This window comes from Eupeodes corollae, chromosome 3 (assembly GCF_945859685.1).
Source record: "Eupeodes corollae chromosome 3, idEupCoro1.1, whole genome shotgun sequence".
NCBI classification, from domain to species: domain Eukaryota; kingdom Metazoa; phylum Arthropoda; class Insecta; order Diptera; family Syrphidae; genus Eupeodes; species Eupeodes corollae.
Window position 1 is genome coordinate 46,621,154 of NC_079149.1, and position 24,739 is coordinate 46,645,892.

At 32.0% G+C, this 24,739-nt stretch overlaps 1 protein-coding gene across 1 annotated transcript; it reads right to left on the minus strand.

Annotated features, from left to right (window-relative positions):
- Positions 1 to 1,442: 1,442 nt before the first annotated feature.
- On the minus strand, positions 1,443 to 21,554 carry LOC129950901 (pituitary homeobox 3). The gene is made up of 3 exons (XM_056062841.1): positions 21,165 to 21,554; positions 2,501 to 2,649; positions 1,443 to 2,428 (listed from the first exon to the last, which is right to left on the minus strand). The coding sequence occupies exons 1-3, from the start codon at positions 21,436 to 21,438 to the stop codon at positions 1,661 to 1,663; spliced, it is 1,191 nt and encodes a 396-aa protein (XP_055918816.1). The 5' UTR covers positions 21,439 to 21,554; the 3' UTR covers positions 1,443 to 1,660.
- Positions 21,555 to 24,739: the final 3,185 nt, after the last annotated feature.

Genomic DNA, 24,739 nt, shown 5'->3' on the forward strand with positions numbered 1-24,739 from the left:
TTCAGTACAATTAAAATCAATATGGTGCAAGCAACGAAATGAGACGGTTGCACTTATATAATTCCAAGTGTATATTTTTTATGGACTATTGTTTTAAAATTGACCCAATAATTTGTGAGTAATTTTAAATCTGAAGATGATTTTCGATGAAAATCCGAATCATTTTGATGTGGATTTAAAGGACCTTATCAGAAAAGATACGACGTTGTTGATAAATGGACCGATTGGATTTCTTATTTTAACTGAACTTTAAAAGCCTTGAGATTCATGTCCTTATTCAAAATACAATGTAATTTTGTTCTCCTTAGCGATATTTTAAGATGTTTTTTGACGTATACAGTTTCGATATTTCACATTACTAACGTGTTTCAACAGCTCAAATTTGTATAACAGTTTCACTATCGCCAATCGAGAAGAAGTTTTACGGGTTCAGAACCAAAAGTTTTTTAGTTTCACTACAGCATTTTTGTAGTGAACTTTAGCTTTTGCCCTATTGCAAATCTCCAAAGAAACTTCCTTCAGAATATTCAAATCCCTAAAAATAGATGTTTTCTAGTGTCGCAAATCTCAAAAACAAATTTAAATGATTCACGTTCAAAGTGTTCAAAAAAGTAAAACATTCCGAATCCTCTAAACTCTGAAGAATAAAAAAAAGCTTCCGCGTTGTGTTACACTGTACATATTTTTGGATTTGTGTGTTTTTGAAGTTGACTTGAGCATTCAAGCACCAACCTTAAAATTAATTACATAACAAGGTTAGAAGTATGTATGTCAAAATTGAGGTGCCAATACGATGAGTTATAAAGCCGAAAGTAGATATTAAAAAATAAGCGTGTGCTTTAAACATTAACATCCGACTTATTAAGTCTTATTCTTCCGAAATCAGATCAAAGCGATTATGTCAATTTGTACTATATTGAAAGTCAAGTTTACTATTTTTCTGAATTTAGACCCTAGAAATAATTTTGTCATATCTTAAAAAAAAAAAAACCATTTGTTAGATTTCGTTTATAAAGAAAAATAAGACCCAGTTAGAGTTGAATCTCAACAAAAAAAAACAGAAATGCATGAATTTATCATTAGAATTGAGAAAAAACAGTTAATTCAAATTTGAAATTAATTTTAATCTTTAAAAATAGAAATAATGCCACAGAACATCCAAAATGAAAATATTTAAAAAGAAGCTAAATAAATCCACTCGAACAAAATGCATTATATTAAAATGTTTGTATACTAATTTTATTTAATTTTTAACGAAATGAAAAACCGTTATTTTTGAATACTTTTAATTTTGACTAGAAAAATATAAATACATATATTTAATAATTTAAAGACAAAAGCAGCTACACTAAGGCTCTTCTTAAAAATAATAATAAACAAAAAAGAAACGACAACAAGAAACTCAATAAAAAAATAGTTAAGAACAAAAAGAAAAGATTCCATTCAAATGTTTATATTTATGTATATTTAATTAATATTAAAAAAAAAACAAGTTTTTTTTTCTAGCCTACCTGGCTGTGATATGTAAAAAAAATAATAATAATAAAATGAAAAACTATACAAAATAAAATCAATTTGAATTGCAATTTTAATAAACAAACAGTGAATAAAATAAATTATGTTGTTCTTTATATTGTTTAAATAATAATTTTATAAAATTTTAGGATTCATCTTCGTCGATTTGTTCGCAATCGATGTCGCTACATTCAGAGTCGGGTGGACTGGCGCGACAATCGGTGTCCTTTTTACTCGATCCAGGTCCAAAGTTCGACGATGACTTGTGTTCTAGGAAACTTCCATTCGAGTCGCCAAAGACTCGCTCTAATTCGGCCAAGCCATTTGACATATCACTCTCTTCGCAATTGTGTATGGAGTTGTACTTGAGCTGCAGATAAGTGTCTGTTTCCGCCGATGAGTTGCGGTAAGTTGATGGGCTTTTACTTTGGAAATCAAACTTCGAGACATCATTGAAAGACTGAGCCTTTGGATTACCCATGGGTGATATTCGTGGGGACATATTGTATGCCGAGCCTCCCGACGGAAATTGGGGTGGAATTGTTTTATTTAAGGAAAATGGCAGACCAAAGTTCAAGGGTTGACCGCGGGATAAGATTGCATTTCTGGCACTCTCCATGACACTATTCGGAGGCGGTGGTATTGGCTGTGAAGATGGTGGAAATGGACGCAGGGCAGGATTTTGAGTAGGTGGCATTCCCATGGCTGTTGGACCACCATTGAGCATAATCGATTGTATTGGAGCTGGACCGGTGGGAGTTTGGCTGAAGAGCCAAAGGCGATCGCCAACAACCATCGGCCGTGCAAGACCTCCAATGCCAAGTTGAGCGTAATAGTGTGAAGCTAGAGTTTCAACATCAGCAGTATACTTTCGTTTCCATTTGGTGCGACGGTTTTGAAACCATATTTTTATCTAAAAGAGAAGAAAACAATCACATTTTAAGAAACGTTACTAAATTGTAATAGGTTAAAATGAAGATCTTACCTGAGTTTCTGTTAAATGAAGCTGTTTAGCTAATGCAGTTCTTTTAGCCACCGATAAGTATTTTCCTCGTTCAAATTCAGTTTCGAGGGCTTTTATTTGTGAGGCAGAAAAGGCAGTTCGAGGACGCTTTTTACGGTCATCATTTAGATCTGGAAATGAAAAAAAATATTATTAGTTAGGGTTTTATAAAATGTGTGTTTTTGACTAAAAAAACAAACTTCATATTACTCTAAAGTTCAATGTTTCCATAAATCTGATATAAAACCCAAAATGGTGAGGTTAAAATTTACACACTTATTTTTCACTTTTGGTTAAAGTTTTGTACATAGCTACTTCTAAAACTTATACAAATCGTCATTAAAAAGCTTCAAATGATATTGCAATTTTAGGCGTAAAGGCTGCAAACCTCAAACAATAAGTATATTGGTTTACGAGACAAGAATAGAAGAAATATTGTAGAATAGAGAATATTTAACATGTCTAAGAAGATGCTGAACTATTATGTCTAACCATCCTTCAATCAAATCATGTTTTGGCTGTTTTTTGCCTCCTGCGTTGGATATAGTCCCATCAACAAAATATTATCAGTTGGAAGTTGATGAATATTCAAATTCAAACTTTTTTAAAAACTAAATGCATTATGGGACAACTATAACAAGCAACTTTATAGTTGATAAAGTGTACATTTTCTTGTTATTTTCAAAATTGGACCATTCATAATTATCAATTAACTGTAAATTTATAATTATAAATTTATAATTAAAACTAGAAAAGGCAAATTTGAAATAGTCTGCATTTTAAAAAAGGCTGGCGGTGGGAACTAACTGCTAACTTTAATTGAGAAATAACTTAACTTTTTGTTAATGAACTTTTACCAACCCAAAATAGAAAAAGCTTAACCTTTTTTTGGAATAAACAACTTAGCTTTTATTTATTATTAAACGCGAAAAGTGATAAATTACTTGAACTTTGATAATTATTTTTGATTTTTAAAAAATTCTCTTACTTAAAACTACATTATTAGATTTTTTAAAAACATTTATTTTATGTTGTTTAAATGATTTAAAATTATTTCAAACAATTTAAGGATGAATTTTGTCCCCACATAAATTAAAAGTGAAATTATTTTCCATGTAAGGGTAATATCCAAGAAAAAACGATTAATTTAATTAATTTTTTTATTATGCCTTTACTAATCAAATGGACTCGAAAGTAACTCAAGTTTCTAGCATCTGATTGATGCCAAAATTTGTCTTTTAATTAATGCAACTTTATTGGTAAGTTTACTGGAAAGCTAGTCAAGAAAAATGGGCAGGTTCGGGACATAATGGAGTCCATTTGCAGTCAACTTCTTTCTTTTAACGTACATTTTGACCAAGAAAACTATTTAGTTTTTCGAGTGTCATGAATTTCATATTCAGAACTTTACTTTGCAAACCTCTACTTTAAGTTCATAATTAGGTTAGGTTAGGCTGCGGATTTAGAATCCACACTCTTAGGCCAAAAGTAAAGGCCCATTCTTCTTACTAGTCAAACCATTTTGAGCTTTTAATAAATCGAAGAAGATATTTGATATCCTTTTTAGCTAGTTCACTGGGATTATCAAAAGAGTAGTGTTTCTTGTGATAATTTTCACAAGCGAAATTGGTGCCGAAACCAGGGAATATATAGTATTTCCAATATAAATCAATCTAAATTTTATTGTAAATTTATAAAATTAAAGTTTAAAAATTGCAATAAGTGGATTCTGGCAATTAATCAGAATTTGCCCTACAAAAGTTGGAAGGAAAACGATCGTGGTAAACTCTAAAAGTTCTTAATTTCTTTACTCATATTTGCAGTACATAAATTCGAATAAAGAAGAAGAAATATAAGTCTCTGAGTCACCGATCTATATGTATGTACATCAAGCTTTTTGGTCATCGTTTTCTTGGAGCAGTGACATACAAATTTAGCAAGGTTGCAACCGCATGGAGAAAAAGCTATCACTCATACCTAGAAAAGTTATCCAACATTTCATCAAACCAGGCAATTAGATTATAGCTTTGATCAAGTCTGCAGTGTGAAATCGTCACTCAAACGCTGAAAGAACTCTAACCCGGTGTTGCAGTGTGGATTGTATCGAGGATCGTTTGAAACATTGAGTTGATTGAAACCACAAGTAAGCTTGATTCTATATATATGATTTCTTATTAAACTTGTTGAGAAACTTATTCGTTGTTGCTGATACAAAGTTGTTACTGATAGAAATTTGTTGCGAAGTAAATTGTTGGTAAACAAATTTGTAAATACTTGCTGCTAGAAGATCTAGTGTGGTGAATTAAAAATCATTTAAACATTGTTGCTAGAAGAGTTAATAAGTCAACATTTATCAATTATGTTGATAGGAAACGTAAACAAACTAGAAGTATAGTTGTTGCTAGTTATTTACCGAATATTTTCCTTAAAAAGTAAACTTGGCATAGGCTTAATTGGATACAATAAGTTGTCGTTGATAAGAAAATTGATTTCATCTTCAGAGAGGCTAATTTATTTTGCATAGCTTATTTCTTGCATTTGGGTTTTTTTGAATCTACTGTTGGACTTACTGTCGGAGTTGCTGCTGCTGGTGCAATTATCCATTGCTAATAGATAGTTTATTGTGGTGTTGGGTCTTTTATGAAGTCTTCGGTTGGAGTTGCTGTTGTTGCTGCTGGCGAATTTGGAAATTGTTGTGTGCAGATTTGTTGTTGCTAAAGATTATCCTCGATTTAACGAAAATTGTTGGCATTAGATAGCTACGATGCCTGACGATAAGCAAAGTAAAGATGAGGCATCACAAAGTGAACAGAGCGTAGGGAAGACTTTGGCTGACTTGAAAGGATTACGTGCGTCATCAAAGGGAAATCTGAGTCGAACGAAGAACCTTATAATACAGAAGGGAAGTACGCTTTCAGAACCCGAACTAGAATGTCGTTTAGGGATTCTTGAGTCATATTTTAAACAGATATTGAATGTTCAATCGTCCATTGAAAGATTTAATAACCCTGACGAAGAAAAGACTAATGAGGCTTTTCGTGAAGAGGTAGAAGAAATTTATGTTTGCGCGAAAACAAAAATAATGACATTGTTATCGGACATGAGGGGCAACACAACTGCTGCTGAGCATTTAAATGCAACATATTTTCCAGAGCACCCCCGCCCTCGCTCAAAGTTAGAACCAATAAAACTACCTACGTTTTCCGGTAAATTCTCAGAATATCCTAATTTTATGGGATTATTTACGAATTTAGTTCACAAAGACGAAAGCCTTGACACTTTGCAAAAGTTTAATTACTTGCTCAGATATCTTTCTGGTTCAGCATTGGATGCTGTAAGAGACTTTAATGTCGTTAGCTCAAATTATCAGAAAGCACTAGATAGATTAAAGGCCCGCTTTGATAATAAGACTCTTTTATTTCAAGAGCACATAAATAGTTTGTTAGAATTTCCAAAACTTTCTAAAATATCTGCTTCATCTTTACGTCATTTGGAGGATAGTTTTAATACACATTTCACTGCAATGCTTGCAATAGGAAATTACAAAGACATAGCTTCCTCGATTTTGATCTCGTTAGCTATGGATAGAGTGGATGAAGAAACTCAATCGAAATGGCAGGATGAAATGGACTATAATAAGCTCCCAACGTGGGATGAATTTAATAAAGTTTTAGATCGTCGTTGTAAAAGCTTAGAAGCAAAAGAAGCTAGGATTCCAAAGCCAAGCACTTCTGCTAAGAGTCAGGCGAAATTCGATCATTCAAGTTCGCAAAATAGTGGAAAAAAGCAGTTTAGGAAATTTAAAGCTACAACGTTAGCCGCGGAGCGCATACAATGTGAATATTGTAAGTCCTTGCAACACTTTATTGATTCTTGTCCAGAATTTGATAGCTTGCCAGTGGGAAGGAGGTTCCTGGAAGTTAAAAAGCGTATCCTTTGTATAAATTGTCTGGGAAAGGATCATTCTGTGCGACATTGTACTAAGCCAAAGTGCAGCATTTGCTCGTTACCTCATAATAAGCTACTCCACAGATTTTCGGTCAATAATGCGAACGATAGCTCAGGCCAGGGCCAGTCTAGCTCGGCTTCATTAGTTGGCAGGTCATCTAATCAAACTATTCTAGCCACAGCTGTTGTCTTAATTAAAGATAGTTATGGTAATTTTCAACCTGCGCGTGTTTTGTTAGACTCGGCCTCGCAATTAAATTTCATAACTGAAAGTATGGTGCAAAGACTTAGACTATCAAAATCCAAGGCAGATATACAAATAAGTGGAATAGGGAACGGGGTCACAAATGTCCGATACACCACAAAATCGGTTTGTAGATCCAGGATTTCTGAGTTTGAGACTGAATTAGAGCTTCTTGTAATCAAAAACATTACTAATCATCAGCCTAGCAAATCATTTGAGGTAGAAAGTTGGAAAATACCAAAAAATATTGTACTAGCAGATCCAAACTTCAACGAAACTGCTAAAGTTGATATGCTGATAGGCGCAGACCATTTCTTTGACCTTTTATCGATTGGTCAGATCAAATTGGAAGAGAAGCTTACTCTTCAAAAGACCCTTTTTGGATGGGTCGTTTCGGGATCATATGATTCATCAGATGCATCAGCCAGGACAGTTTGCCTTGTAGGAGGGGAGCAGTTGTCGAAAGACGAATATCTCCACGAACGTGTTGAAAAGTTGTTTGAAATAGAAAACTATCCCATAACTTCTAAACTGCTTAACCCTGAAGAAGAAAAATGTGAAGAACATTTCAAAAATACAGTAGAGAAAAATGGGGAAGGCAGATATGTTGTGAGTTTTCCGTTTAAAGAAGATCCATCGGCATTAGGAGAATCCTTTGAAATAGCAAAAAAGAGATTTATGTCGTTGGAAAGGAGGCTTATGAAGAATATCGTTGTAAAAGAACAATACGTAGATTTTTTGAAAGAGTATGAGGATCTAGGACATATGTCGGAAGTTAGTGATGCTGAGACTAAAAATATGAAGTACTTTTGCCCCCATCAGTACGTGCTCAGACCGGAATCAACAACTACAAAACTTAGAGTAGTTTTTGATTGTAGTGCTAAAACTTCATCCGGTAAATCCTTAAACGATATTTTAATGAAAGGTCCGATAATGCAAGATGATCTTTACTCAATTATATTACGTTTTCGCTGTTACAAATACGCACTTACAGCTGACATCTCCAAAATGTACCGCCAAATAGTAGTGAATCCAAATGATCGTAAATACCAATGTATTCTTTGGAGATCTAATCAAACGGATCCGTTAAAGGTGTACCAGTTAAATACAGTGACCTATGGAACAACTTCGGCGCCTTATTTAGCTATCCGCTGTTTAAAGACATTGTCAGAAGAAGGTGCAAGTATGTTTCCATTAGGTTCAAAAGTTCTAAATGAGGATTTTTATATGGACGACCTAATCAGTGGGGGAGATTCGCCAGAAGAAATTTTTGGTATATATGAAGAAGTTAGAACCCTTTTACTTAGTGCAGGCTTTGAGCTTCGTAAGTGGTGGTCGAATGAAAAAACTTTGTTGGATGTCGTACCAGAAGTAGAACGAGAGAAACCACTTAGAATAAATGATGCAGACATTATTAAAACTTTAGGAATCAAATGGAATCCATCTTCAGACGAGCTCCAGTATGTGATTCCAGAAATTAAGTTAAACCAGAAAATAACAAAGCGCATTATTCTATCTGAATTGTCTACTCTATTTGACCCATTGGGGTTAGTTAACCCAGTTGTTGTGAAAGGTAAAATTCTGTTGCAAAGCTTGTGGGTAAAAAAGACTGATTGGGATGAATCAGTTCAAGCACGAATTTTTACTGAATGGGAAGCTTTTCGAAATCACTTGAAAGAGTTGGAATTGGTCAAAGTTCCGAGATATGTGTTAAGCTTGAGGTCAAGAAACACACAAATTCATGGATTCTCGGATGCATCTTTACGTGCATATGGCTGTTGTGTTTATTTAAGGTCTGTTGACGAAAATGGGGTAGTTTCTTGCAACTTGATAACGGCAAAATCCAGAGTAGCGCCTATAAAAACTCAAAGTTTGCCAAGATTAGAATTATGTGCAGCGGAATTGCTTGCTTCTATTATTTTAAAGATTCTTCCAAATTTCTCGCATATAGTTGACGATATTTACTTATGGACCGATTCCGAAATAGTGCTTTGTTGGTTGTCAGCACATCCTTCGAGTTGGGAAGTATTTATTGCGAATAGAGTATCAAAAATACAAACAAATTTGCCCCAAGCTACTTGGAAGCATGTAAACACAAAACAAAATCCTGCAGACATTGTATCTCGGGGTGCCTATGCAAGTGAGTTGAGGGGCAGCATGTGGTTTTCGGGTCCAAAATTCCTTAAATTGTCACAAGATATGTGGCCTAAACAAAAAGATTTGTCAATGATAAGAAAAGATACTCCTGGAATGCGAAAATGTAATGTAGTTCTTTTGGCGAAAATTATAGATGATCACTTTGAGAATATGTACTTGCGTTTTCAAAGCATTGACAAAACATGTCAAATATTTGCGCTTATACTTCGCTGGATCATCGTAGTTCGCAAAAAGATGATAATTAAGAAAGAAGAGAAAGAACAAAAAGAAGAAAAAACAGTTTTTGAAGAATATGAACTTCGTTATAATTCACCTATCAGAGCTGATGAGATTGACAATGCGTTGCTCAGAATTCTTTGGAATATTCAACAAAAGAACTTCCATGAGGAAATTTATAAATTAAAAAAAGAAGACATAATTAGCCCTACGAGTCCCGTCAAAAATCTCAATCCTTTCCTCGACGGTGACTCATTTAAACTCCTTAGAGTGGGTGGGCGTCTGCAGAATGCGGACATACCTTATTCTGTAAAATATCCCATCCTTCTTCCTAAATCTAATCCTTTTGTCAAAAACCTTTTAACTTTTTTACATAATAAAAATTACCATGCAGGTCCCCAAGCTCTAGTTGGAATAGTGCGGCAGAGGTTCTGGGTGCTAGATGTACGCACACTTGCAAAGAAAGTCGTTAGTAGCTGTTGGACTTGTTTTAAATATAGACCAAAGATGTTGGGTCAAATTATGGGCAATCTGCCTACCGACAGAGTGCAGCCTGCAAGAGCATTTTTAAAGAGTGGTGTAGACTTTTGCGGTCCGTTCCAAACGACTTACAAGCTGCGAGGGCAAAGAACTTCAAAATCTTATGTAGCCGTCTTCGTCTGTTTCGTTGTGAAGGCGGTCCATCTGGAGGTTGTCTCAGATTTAACTACTGAAGGGTTTATTGCAGCACTTAAACGATTTGTAGCAAGGCGAGGTTTATGCAAGGATCTGTATTGCGATAATGGAACGAATTTTGTTGGGGCCCGTAACCAGTTAGAAGAGTTCAGGCGAAGTTTTCTTGACCAGAAAACGGAACAAAGAATAAGTCAATGGTGTGCCGCAGAGCGAATTCAGTTCCATCATATACCTCCAAAGACTCCACATTTTGGTGGGCTATGGGAGGCCGCCGTAAAGTCAGCCAAAAAACATCTCGTTCGCACCGTCGGGGAAACTTCCCTTACCTTTGAAGAACTGTCAACTGTTGTGGCTGATATAGAAGCTATATTGAATTCCCGTCCAATGTATGCGATGTCCAATGACCCGAGTGATGAAGAAGTCCTTACTCCTGGTCATTTTTTAATTGGTGGTCCATTAAATGCAATAGTCGAACCAGTGGTCACTGACTACAAGATGTCTGCGTTGAAGAGATGGCGACAGCTGACGTTGATAAAGCAGCATTTTTGGAATCGATGGTCGAAGGAATATCTGGTAGACTTACAAAGACGAGTAAAATGGTCTGTTTCATCTCAAAATGCCAAAATTAATAGCCTAGTTCTCGTTGGGGATGACAATGCACCTCCACAAAACTGGCTAATGGGACGAATAACAAATTTGATTCAATCTTCAGATGGGAAGGTTCGTGTTGTTGATATCAATACCAAAAAGGGCGTGATTCGAAGGTCAATTCATCGGATAGCACCGCTTCCACTAGATGATTGAAGATACCCTTTGGATACTTCAAGGCGGGCAGGATGTTTAAGCTGCGAACTCCGAATAATATGTTTATATTATAATTTATTTTACTATACACAATTTTATATCTTTGAAGTATTGTATGCATTTGTATTAGACTATAAGTAATGAAAATGAATCAAAAAAATAATTAATCTTAATTAATACTAAATTGAACTAAATAGTCAACACTAAAACTTTGCTGAATGTCTCTCTTATATTTTAACGAAAATTGAACATAAGGATTGTCGAATAAAATAAAAAGAAATGATATCGTTGAACTAGCCACGACAAGACAGACGTGTATTTTTATTAGCAGCAAGTACTTTAAATATATATCAAATATCCTATAAAGTTGGACTTGTCTCTTTAATTTAATTTTAATTTCGCTTGTGAAAATTATCACAAGAAACAAGTAGTCTCCCAGATGAAGTTTGCGTCTCAGCGAAAGAGCAGGGCACGTGCAGAGAATGTGAGAGATTGTTTCTTCTTCTTCTTCTATACAGCTCCTGCAGAAATCATTTGAGTTTACACCAAGTCGTATTGCGTGTCTGCCTATAAGACAGTGTTCCTTAAGGACACCTATTAGGGAGCTAATATTAAGTCTGCTTTGAGATAACAAGTGTTTAGAGCGCTTTTGGTCCAGTCAAGGCCTTATGAGTTTTGTGCATGTGTGTAAATTGTGCCACCTAGAATTTGCTATTGCAAAAGCTGTTTCTTTTAGCATAAGTTTACATGTAGCTATCGGTATACCTAGGCATGACAGTTCCATTTTTAGCGAGTTCATCGGCTCTACAATTTCCCGTGATGTCTCTGTCGCCCAACATATGTGAATGTTAAATTGCTGCGCCATCTCCATAAGAGACGATCGACAATCAAGGGCCGTTTGAGATTTGGATAAGACACCGTCGAGAGATTTAATAGCATCCTGACTGTCGGAGAAGATGCGGATATCAGAAGTTGATATCACGTTTTCTCTTAGCCAGGAGAGAACCTCTTTGCTCGCTAAAATTTCAGCTTGGAAGACGCTACAATGATTAGAGAGGCGGAATCAGATGCTTAGATTAAGCTTTTCTGAGTGCTACTGGACTACTAAATCCCTATTTGTCTTGGATCCATCTGAATAAAAGTGAATACTTTTGTTATCCAGGAGTTTTTTGTTTTCCCATTCATCTTACGTTCATAGTACAAAAAGTACAAAACAAATTACAAACCCATCAGGATTTGTATTTTAGGTATTTCTTTTTAAATTGACAAGGAACTCATTTACAGAAAGCATTAAATGAAGTTGTGCGGAAAATAAATATGTATATTATAGAATAATAAAGTTCAGCTTTTAGTTGAATAAAAATTATTATCACCTGTCATTTTAATAGAAACAGACTTGACTTAAGTAAACTTTCTATTATAGTTGCTTTAATTGGAAGGAAATTTTTTGGCAGCTGGCCAATCAGATACTAGAAACTTGCCTAACTTTACCCTTGTTTTGTTTTAAAATCTATCAATAGTGTAGTAGGATTTTACACGATTAACAGAAACAATATCTGCAGTATAAATACCACCGATAAAAGTTAAAGTAGAATCTCACTACGGACGGGTTTTAAACATTTATACGAGTCTCGAAAGGATCTTATGTGATTTCGTTCCCAAATGTTGAGTAGTTGTGCATTTGGATTCATGTGTTTTCCATTGGGGGGAAAATATTATTACTTTTGATATTATTAATGAAAATGGACTAACTGGGCTTATTTTGTAATAGAAAACAATAGAAGAGATAGTTAAGTTTTGCTATGTTTCCACCAAAGGTTTAACTCAGTTTAGATTATATAAATCTAAAAATGATTAAGTTTGACAGCACTTTCTAATATGCAATTAGTGTTTCGATGTTTCTTATGAAGTGCAAGTGAGATAGTTTGATTCGTGTTAAACAATAAAAAACTGAATAGCTCAGCACCCTCAAGCTCGCTTCAACACTACATGTTAATGTAGTATAGTCTACGAATAAACCCCCTTCTTGAAGTTTTTATTTTATGTCAAATTGTTTGGATAATACTTTAAAATCGACTATCATATTACACAGACGTATTTTCTTGATTTTGAAAGTCAAGTATCAAAAATCAGCTAACACGATTTGGAATTTGTTGATAAATTATTCTGGCAAAAATTCAATTGTATCAACTTCCAAATATAAAAACCGGACTACCGCGGATCGTTTTTTTGACAATTTCTTACTGTTCTAACACCGTTTTTGAAGCCCCTTATGTTGTCCATTCCATTCTCCCTAACTATCAAACCAAGTCTTTTAATTGGGACGACCCACTTCCAATAAAAATTATAGAATAATGATTTAATAGAAAAATAAGTGTCTAAGCATGACCACAGAATAAATCCTTCATTGATATTGTAAACCATACTATACGAGCGAGCAGTCACTAATGATAGTTTTTAATAGGTACACTTACTTTTTGTATTGACGCGGAGCCTAAACGAGGTATTAATACGAACAACAATTTGGAAAATTCTAAAATATTGTTAGTAAATCAAGGCCCTGGTGTAAATATTTTACTCCTCAGTTTTTTCGAAGGCAATTTAGCACTCTGGACGGAGCTTTTCGATCTATTTCTAAAACAGACTTACAAAATACGCCCTGCCTGCATCCATTTTTATTCGGTTCTTTAACTCAAAAAAGTTAAGTCAGCAATGCTAATTTGTTTACCCAATAAGCTCAGTCATTTTATTCTAAACTCATAGAGCGTGCATAGTGTCACTGTTTGCAGATTTGTTCTAGTCAGTTTTAAACTGCATATGTATGACAATTGGAAGATCTTCCAATATTGGCAGAATGTTAGCGAAAAATGTTAACCAATCTTCTATCAACCATGTAAACATCCAATTTAATCTGTTAAAAGTGACAGACACAAAATGTTCAGTCCATGGTGAGCAAAGTTTCTATCAAAAAATTGGACGACTTCTTGCAATGGTTTGTATTCGTCTAGACACCGAATTGTTTGTATTTTTAAATAATAATAACGATTGTCCACAAACAACATTATCCAATTTTTAATTGTCAGACAATTTATGAGCAAAAAAACAATAAAAGTTTACAAGATTTTAAAAACTCCGAAAATCGCAAGAAATTCGAAGTCATCGTTTGGCAAAGTAACGACAAATATGTTGCACAAAAAAAGTTATTTCCTGCTTCATTTAATTTTATATTCTTTAAATGTTTACAAGATTTTAAAAACTACGAAAATCGCAAGAAATCCGAAGTCACCGTTTGGCACAGTAACGAAAAATAAGTTGTACAGAAAAAGTTATTTCCTGCTTCATTTTATTTTATATTCTTTAAATGTTTTTGAGTGACCTGTTGTTTTCACTTCTGAACAAAATTTTCCTATTCTCTTTCATCTGTCGAGAAAATTGTCCTCCAATGATTCTAACAATTTAATTATTTTCTAAAGTCTTTCAAATGTGTAATTAGACAATTATTAATGGAAGATAAAAAGTTTTCGGCAATCAGTTAGTCAGGCGGTTTTCTACCAAAAAATTGTCTAATATTTGGTTAAAATTAACCAACCGTATAAACGGACAAATATGTGTAGAAGTACGAAAACCAGCTAAAAATTCCAAAGTGGGTCTAACAATAAATTACGGGAAAACCATAACTCGCATTGAACTACAATTTATTCTTGCTTAGACAAAAAAGACAATTCGTCAAATTTGAAGTCAGTTTTAGAAAGGATACTAAAACATCATAAAAACCTTTATAACTAGGAAATTACATCAATAACACATGGTTGTCTTCTGTGAGTAAGAATTCTATATGGCATTAAAGAAATTATAAGATGCCTTAAAAAACGACATCCGAGGGTGTCAAACATCAATGACGAAGGCTAATAACTACATTTTTGGCGAAATTGTCCCTTAAAATTCTAATGTCACACTATTGTTAGACATGTAGTTATTGGTAGTAATTGACTGATTGGACATTATTTTAAGATCTGACAATTTTTAGAAGTTTGACAAACGAAAGTTTAGTTGTCATTCTGAGTGTTTCGCATTGATAGCTTTAAGGCTTAACTTAAAATTAGTGAATTATTGTAAACTTTCAATACCAAGTAATTTGCTATCATTTGACACATTAAGCAGGAAATAATTTGTCTTATTTCAAAAAATTAAAAAAAAAAACACACAAAGGATACAAATGAAAAGTTCTATTATTAGATCAAAAGCAATTTGTCTCAATCGATTTCATTCTTTAAGCACCATCACGTTACTCCTCGAGTATGTAGCAAAATAAAAGAAAACTTATCATCGGAATTTGCCTCTTCAATGAGACACGAATTGGGCGTAAACGTTTTTTAAATAGATGCACTCGCATTAAGAAATGTTAATTGCAGCCACATGCCGCCGTCTGTCGATGTATTATCGACGACGACTAAGACAAGCGACAACCAAGACGAAAGTGACACCCAAAATGTTCTGCAAAATAAGACACGCTTGAGCGTATGAACACTGAACAGCACAGAAAATACTCGTAAGGTTCTTTTTTCAAAAGTAAGAAGACAAAAATCTTTAGCAAAACGCTCGTGAAAACTGAAAACTAAAATGTCCCAACAACTCGTGCGTGTAGTGTAGCGTTAAATGACAGCTCTCAAGCATCCGCGCCATTGTCGTTGCTTTGTGGTAATAAATCTGCCGTACCTGACTAATTGTCAGCAATGCTGTCGAATTAATAAGAATTGTTCAGCTTTGTCAATTAATTGAAACAATTAGTTGGACTCGAATGCCAAAAAATGTGGCCAATTTGAAAAGCGGACGATTCGTTTGTTAAAATGTCACATATTGTTATTTAATTTTGGGATTTAGAAACTAATATGTATTCATGTTTATAAATATATTATGTACAAATGTAGAGAAGTATTAGTGGAAATTTTGAGTGTAGAAGTGAGTTCCTATTTGATAAACTATTGGTTAATGGTTTGTCTAATTTTAGAAATACACTTTTCTAATTGGTTCATATGTTCGAGGCGAGTAATGATCAATATATTAATAAGTTTTAGAGCGCGTAGATTCTTCTTTAACATTGAATTCCTTCCATCCGGAACAATCTTATTTGAACCTTCAAACTAACACTATTTAGTCCAAGTTTGTCTGCAAATAGAATCCGAATAAATATGTACAACGATACAATTTCTCTCGGAATAAAACCTCATTACTTTTCCACTTTTTCTTGTCAGTTTGAATTTTATATGCTAAAAAGAAAATTAAAGACTTCTCTTGCAAATTCCATTCCAAGTAAGACTTTCAACACTGTTCATGATCCCAATTTTTAAAAAAGGGGAACATTTATAAGGAAATTTTTTTTTAGAAGACACCCAATGAATTATTTATTTATTCAAAATGGCTTCGGGTAATGCAATTCCCCGACTTTTGCAATTTCACCCCTGACAATTGTTGAACATCTTGAAAATATGGATTTAAACTTCGATTTTTAAGCAGAAGCTAAGTTTTGAGTAGTTTAAGAAATCTTTGGGATATAATCTTCTTTTCAAAGCTACACAAGAACCCCTCTGAATGCATTTTTTTTAGATATCTTAGAGTCAGTCAATTATACGCCCGAGGATGGAAGAACAATTTCCGAAACGCGTCGCGTCATAAATTATATAATAAATAAATAAAGTTGTGAAATTTATTGTTTTTAAAATAAAACAAATAATATTAATAAAATTTAAATTTTCGTTTTATTTTTCAATTTTAATTAAATATCTTAGTTCACTTGGATTTCAGTTCTTTTTAAAACAAGATGTTGTTAAGTTAAAAAATTTGGGTAAAATAATCCTAAAGGGAACTAAAATGATTTGTACGTTCCCTTTCAATACTTTTATGCGTAACCTTTAAGCTAGAATTTTTCCATAGCTAAGATAATTTAGTTTAATCTTGTTTTTATTCCCATACTACAAAGTTTCAGCTGGTCAAACTTTTGTTTCTAGTCAAGGTTTGGGCTATTGTGACTAAATATCGCACCAAATTTACATTGTTGGACGATAAACTACCAACACGCTTATGTAAAGTGCGAACTGAAGAAAATATCGCAGCTTTATCGGCCAGTGTTAATGATGACCATCAATTATTGATCTGTCGCCGTTACTCAACAAAGTGGACAATTTTACGGAAGGATTTAGGTGTGATGTCTTTCAAAATAAAGCTGGTGCAAGAATTGAAACCGAGTGACCTACTGCAACGTAAAATGTTTGGTGAATGGGTTCTTGGAAAGTTGGCTGAAGATCCACTTTTTTAGCGAAAAATTGAGTTTGTAACGTAACTGTGAATGGTGAGCGCTACCTTGAGATGATATCCAACCTTTTTTTTTACCCAAAATGCAAGAGCTTGACTTGCATGACATGTGGTTTTAACAAGATGGTGCCACATGCCCGACAGCACTCGCAACAATTGACTTATTAAAGGCCAGTTCGGTGAACTTTTTATTTCACCTTCGGGACCGGTCGATTGGCCGCCTAGATCGTGTGGTTTAAAGCCTTTAGACTATTTTTTGTGGGGCTATGTTAAAGCTCATGTGTATTACCTATACATTCAAGCCCGCTTCAATTGACGCATTGGAAGTCAACATCAAAGCATTTATTCGTGAGCTACCTGCCGAAATGTTGGACTAAGGGGTTGACCAATTTTATTTGCAGTCAAGGTCACAATTTCCATGGAATAATCTTAGAACATTAAATTATACGGACCATACTATCGATTTAAATTAATATTTTATGCATTTTTCTGAATTGTATGTTTTTTTTTTTGTTGAGAAACTTTCCTATTTTATCTGGGTGACAGCTTTGACTATATGATTTAAAATTTTTTGAATCTAGACTAATTTTTATTGGAATATATTTTATTAATTGTTTTTTTTTTTTTTTTTTTTTATGCCAACAAGCCGTTGCGATGGCCAGCGGGGTTTTCATTGGAACGATAATATCCATCGAAATATATGGCAGGGTTAATCAAAATTTGAGTCCAATGAACGAATTACCCTTGGTGGATATAAATTGACAAATTTTATACCTACATAATATGTATATTTTTGTTCAAGTAAAAATGATTTTTGTGATTTTTTTTTATTTGCATTCCTCGAAAAGTATCAAAAATATTGGAAAATTTTAAACAGCAAAATGTACCTCGTTATGTTTTTTCATACACTTTTAAATTCGTCATTCTTGTATGAGTTCAGATTAGCAATATTCGTTACCGGGTTTTTTAAGAATTTTAAGGATCAGTTGTAATTATCATTGGCGTTTATCAGGACACACTTTTGAATAGATACATATTTTATTTTTAACTTCCCATAGGAAGTTATTGTAATGGGTCCGATTTGTCAAATTGAAAATTTTGACATTTATCGACGTTTCAAGGTCCCTAGAGTCGAAATAAAAGATTTTTAGAAAGATGTCTGTGCGTGCGTGTGTACGTACGTTCGTACGTCCGTACGTTCGCGATGTTTTTTTCGTCCTCCATAGCTCTAGAGCCAGAAGATATATCGACTTCAAATAAATTTTGTTATACAGATAAAAAGGCAGAAAGATGCAGAAAGGGCTTTCAAGAAAATTGCGTGGGTGGTTTTTTTACCATAGCAGTTTGAAATAAAGGTGAACATTTTGGTTAACCCTAAAAATCTTACGAACAAAAAACGCTAGAGACTTGAATTAAATTTTATATAATAAAATGTAACGTGATATCAAAGAAGTATTTTTTGAAAAGAAATCCATTTAACGGTTTTTTTTATAAATCAAAAAAACTGAAAAAAAAATTTGTCACCTCCAAAATTTAACGACTTAAATATTATTTAATCTCCGAAACAATTTTGTGCAACGAAGAATAATTTTTTCGACAACTGATAAAATTTTAAGAAAAATCGAATTGACAGTTTTTTTATAAAAAATAAAAATCTAAAAAAAATGTTACTCAAAGTTTGGAAAAATTGAATATGAATTCAAATATCTTTTCAAAAACTTGAAATTTAGGCTTCAAACTTAATTTATCTTAGAAGAAATATTGTTTTCAACAGTCGATTAAATTTGGAAAAAAAACAAATGGACAGTTTTTTACGAAAAATAAAACTCTAAAAAAAAAACAATACTAAAACAAGGTAAAAATTTACTGAAAATTATTTCCTGAACAGCTGATTTATTATGAGCAAAAAAAATCGTTCCACTGATGCAATTCCAATTTGGAATTATTTTTTGTCATAATAAATCAAATGCTATGGAAATTATTTTTGTCAGAAAACAAAAGTCCGGTGATTTTCAATCAGAAAATTTTGTCAATGAAACTAATTTTCGATAATCTCTGTATCCGATCTGTCAAAAAATTTCAATGATGAAAACTTATTATAGCTTTAACTGGCTTCTAATTTTGATGCAAAAATGTTTTCTCCAAATATTGGCATAAATAATAAAATGTAATTAATAATTTTCAGAAAGGCAAAATTGTTTTTCGACTAAAACTAATAAGTATTTGTGTAAGTATTAAACTTTCTTAAAATTGGAAACAATAGAAAATCGACAACAATAACAGTTTGCGTCAAATACAATAAATCGTTTAGAAATTATGAAATTGATACTCACGTTTTAAAGAAATTAACACAAACAATTACGCATGCCCAATTATAATATTTTTCGGAAACTTATCGCATTGTTTATTAGAAATATTTATATACATATTTTTCCTGACGTTTCATACAAATCTTAAGAAAATAGTATGATGATCAATGTCCGCGGAAATAAAAGTTTGTTTGTACACATTTTCTAAATAAGAAAAGAAACAGCAACCAAAAGCATTTACAAAATTATCAGAAAATTTTTGAAAGTTTTGCTGACCCCCTTTTTAGAAACTAGTCAATTGAGATTATTTTGAAATACATCGTACATATCATTGAAATGGATAGTTGTTCAAAAGGATATGAAAATGTTTATTCATATTTCTTTTTTGATGTTTTTCTTTAGAATTTTGTTTGCAAATTTTTACGTGTATACCTTTAATAGGAACATTTAAGCTTTTTTATGAAACTTGTGCAAAAAGTTTTACAACTTATTGTAAGGGTTATTACATTTTTCTTATGAGAAATTTTCTAGCTTTTCTAAAACTGCAATTGTTTGCTAGTTAGTACAGTACTACCTTCATTTAATTAGAAACAGTGTATCTGAACACGTCCAAAAAAAGACAGTTTGTGCAAAAAAAAATAAACAAAACAAACAAACCTAAATATTATAACGGACTTGTTAATTTGACATTCCAAAAACTAAAAAGTCATTTAAATTTAACAAAATACTCAATGTTAAAGTAGATATTTTGTGATTTTAACTTAAGTAAAATCATAGAGAAATTTAAAGATTTAAAACGGGCATTTTATTTTTTAGTAATTTCCTAAATCCATATGCGTTTTTTCTGACATTTTAAATAAAAAGTTAAATTCTTCAGATTTTTGGTTTGTTTGAATTGTTTTTATTCATTAACTGTCACTGATAAGAAGAGTTCAAATATGCATTCTTTAGAAAAACAAGATATTATTTTATTTTTTTATTATTACAGAGTTTCAAATATTGAATAGCTAGTAAATTGATAAACAATAATATGCAGTTTAAAATTGTTCCTGTGTTGTGACTTGAAGTCCTGATTTGTGAACCCTGTTCATATTTTTGAAGTTAAAAAGAATATTTTAAAGTCATTTAAAGTGTGAATATAAAATTCAAACTTTGAGCACAAAATTTGAGATTAAGAAAATGTCTTTTTTTTATTTTTACAACACAATTGGGGAATTGTATGTTTTTTCTTTTGAATTTGGCTTGAAAGTCACTTTCTCTTTTTCTTTTTTGTACAAAATAAAAATTTATTATTGCTACAGACTTTTCACACTAAACCAAATAATTGAAGTTCAATTTATGCAGGCCATGTATAAGATTCATGTAAACAAATCTTTTCTATTTCACAAATTTTACGATCAATATTTATATTATTTTGACCAAGTTTAAGTCATAACTTAAAATTCAATTATGAGAAAATGCAACAAATATGAAGTGACATAAGATCCTGCCTACCCTTAAAACATAATTGTCTCAGGATATTTTATTATCACTTGGAACAAATTTTTATTTGGGTCGAAATTCCACATTTCAACGTTTAAAATCGCAACTTTAAAAAAGTGATGTTAAATTTTAAATGGTAAAAGTTTTAAAACCAAAAAAGCAACCTTTTTCGCTTCACTACAGCGGCGGCGGCAGTTTTATATGTTTGATATACATTCTTCAGTGGAGAATTCAGAACGTATAGAATTTAAATTTTATGTTTTAAGGTACATAACATCGCTCTTCATACCTATGAACCTAATAAAAGCCTTAAACGTAAAATTCTTAAAAAAACATAAAAGAAATAAAGAAGTTTTCGAATAAAATTAGTCTGATTAAGATTGTCCAAAAATTAACACAACAACAGTTTTTAAAAATTTCTGAAATATATGTATCTTGAAAATGTAGTTAATATTAAGCAAATGGAAAGAAACATCTGGGTCTCAATTTTTGGCGAACTTACTATTACTGTCCTCCGAAGTGGCTTCGCTGCATTCATCAGCATTTTCTTCGGTAAAACTTGACGCTGGACTTAAAATGGCCGGAATATTATCCGAAACTGGTGGCGAGGGTATCCCATTGATATTAAAGTTCCGGACAATCTTACTATTCACATCATTGTTATTATCACTTAAATTAGTCAGGTGATCACTTTCATCTAATCGCTTATCGGGTTTTGATAAAATATTCTCAATTGAAAAACTATTTGGAAAACGTCGCACTGAATTTGTTTCCATTTTGTTCGATTCAAACCAAACAACACTTTAAGTTTTCAATTAAAAACACACAAAAAAAACGGCACTTTGAAATGCTCAAAAATATGTTCGGATCCGCCAACGACATGCATCCGCAATGTTCCTTAAAAAACTGATCCCACCGAAAATATATTCGGTTTTCAAAAATCATCAAATGAGATGCTGGTGTTTTCAAAGATCGCATCTTTTAAGATCTTCCTCCGATTCCAACAACAACACCAGAGAAGAACGATTGAAAATATTATTTATTTTTAACATGTGTGGTGTTTTTGAACAGCCTATGATGTGTTTCGAGGGCGTGGTAATTGCCTAAGGAATTTTCACACCACACGACAACGACACACTGATATTTGTGGGTTGTTCCAAAGTGCCATTCTTATTTGCAGACATTTTATTTTATTTTTCGTTTTTTATTTTCAAAATTTGTATTTTGTATTTTTTTGTGTAAGTTTTGTTTTTATTTCTCAAAAATTCATTGCTTTTAACGAGAACATTAACCATAACAAATAAATTAATGCAATGTATTTAGCTGAGCTCCTAATTTATTATTAAATTGTAATTAATTTTGTCGGTTTTTCAAAAATAGCATATTAGCTATGTGTGACTTGTAATGATTTGTATCTATCGTTAAAGATTGTTGAAATTGTGGTCTTTCGTAAACGCGTGGAATTTTATTTGAATTTATTTTTATATTTTAAAATGTACATATGTATGTAGGTAGTGCAGACATACATGATTTTATTTTAACTAATTAAAATTAAATAAGTGATTGTTTTTGTTTTTTTTTGTACAGGTCATAAAATGTTTTAATAAAATATTTTTCAGTGTTAATTTCTGACGAAATAAAAACTATTTTTATTCTCTTTTGTTTTCCTAAGAAAATTGACTTGATGCAAAGTTTTTGGAGTATCGGAAAATTGTTTTGTCATTTTTAAGTTTAAATTGTAACTATCATTAACTTTTGAATTCGTTTTGCTTTAAACTAGTTTTTTAACTTAGTTCAACAAGAAATTGGTCCCTGAGATGTGACTATGCGACTATTTTTTTTGAATCCACTTCGAGACAAATAGTTTTGTATTCAAGAGCGAATTGTGTAATAATTATAAGGAAAAAACGAGACTTGTACAACTGATGCAACAAATAGGAAACATTTCAGGGAACGGTCAAAAACTCAATAATGGTTAACGTCTTGATGGGAAATTTTATATAAAAACATTTTTATCAAATATGGAACACAAAAACTTTCCTTAAATATTAGTCGATGAAATAAATCAAAATCCTAAGCTTTTTTTATAAAAAAAGGAAGTCCTAATAGATGTCGTTTAGTTTTGATGTTTGACGTTTTAATGTTACAAAATTGTAACAAAGTCCATTCTCAACAAAATATTTCTTATAATTTTTGTTTACTCAAAGTTTAAATACATTTGAATTTAAAGTGTTGTTCGACTTTGTAAATGTATCGTATTTTTTTGCCGCTAAAATCACATTATGTACATATGTTATATTTGCAATTTTTTCTATAAATAACAGTGCTTTTGCTGACAATGCATTGGGATAGTTTTGGACACTTTTTATGTCATTATATATAAATATGATAAATAGAAATGTTGTACAAAAATCTAGGCCCAAATTTGTGTATATAAAAAACACAAAAGGGACCAACAAACTGCTCAGAATTATTTAAAACAAATCTTTGTAGACCTAGAGGATTTTTTTAACTACTAGTAGTTTTTATTGACACAAAAAAAATAAATAAAATCAATAAATTAAGAAAACAAACTAATCTTTTTTTGTAGGCTTCTATTGAAAATGTTTAACTCAATTTCATAATTTATTTAACTCTGAAAGTAAAATAGCCTTACATACATTTTGTATGAACAAATCACAAACTTAAAATGAAAAATCAAACGAATCACCCCTATGCGTTAAATGTTGGCTATGGACATGAAAACTTTTTCACACCGTCAACAATATAACACAAATTAAAATTGAAATAAAAAGGGAACAAATATGAAATTTGTTTATTTAATACATAAACATTACACCATAATCATCATCGTTTTGAAAGTTTTTCAAAAAAATCTACAGCTTCTAGTTTCTTTAAAGATAACTACCTAGAATTTATAAGACTGAAATCGTAGAGTGAACTTATGATGAGGAACCTAGGCCATTACTGTAAAAATCGGTAACACCTAAAAAATCAATGATTTAGACAATTTTGTCAATTTTTGTGCATATTGCGTTCAGACCTCGAGGTTTCAAAACCTGGATTTTTTATAAGACCATCACGATAAGCACCTAGAAAAAATAATGGATCTACCAGATTTACGAAAACTGCCCTTTCTATCCAGAGATAGGACTACTAGACTAAAATATGGAATGGTTTATTATTGTTTCCAGTTTTCTTAAAAACTGAAATACATTTGTAGATTTGTTTTTTTTTAGTTTAATCAGCAATTAATGACTGAAAAAGAAATAGTATAAATAATTTGTCTGTTAGTTTTAATTTTCAGATTTAAAATTATTTTTTCTGAGACTAGACAAAAGTAACTTTAAAAAAGAATGGAGAGTGGGTGTCTGGCTCTAAATAAATTATATAACAATAATGTAGATGTTGCCGTTGTTTTCCGAAGGTATATACTCTCGTGCTTTAACATTTTTAACTTCCCATATGAAGTTTTTGTAATCACTCCGATTTGAAGAATTGAAAATTTTGACTTTTTTAGACGTTTGAAGGTCGCTAAAAAAAAGTTTTTTAGAGAAACGATTGTTCGGGAAGCTTTTTTCGTTGTCCATATCTCAAGAACTAGAGATATCGACTTCAAATAAATGTTGTTATACAGATGATAATGCAAAAAGATGCAGAAAGGACTCTCAACAAAATTGAGTGCATTTACAGACATTTGAAAGATAGTGGGTAAAAATTGATGTTCGCTATGTCTCGTAAATAAATGAATGTATTGACCTCAAATTATTCATCTAAACAAAATAATGTTATAAACCTTTTGTAAAGTTTTAAGCAGGACAAATCGACAGACGGTATAGGAAGTTATCTTTTATTTTTATTTTTTTGTTCATTAATATATATGTATTTTTTATTTATGTATTTAATATCTTGTTGCTAGTTATTTATTAACTAGTTTATTTATTTACGTATTTATTTTGTTTTTATTTATTTACTTCTATCAAAATAAAAATAATAATTTAACTATTAATAAAGCGATTATTGTACTATGATACTTGTATAGAATTGCTAGAATTTATTTTACTGAATTAAATTTAT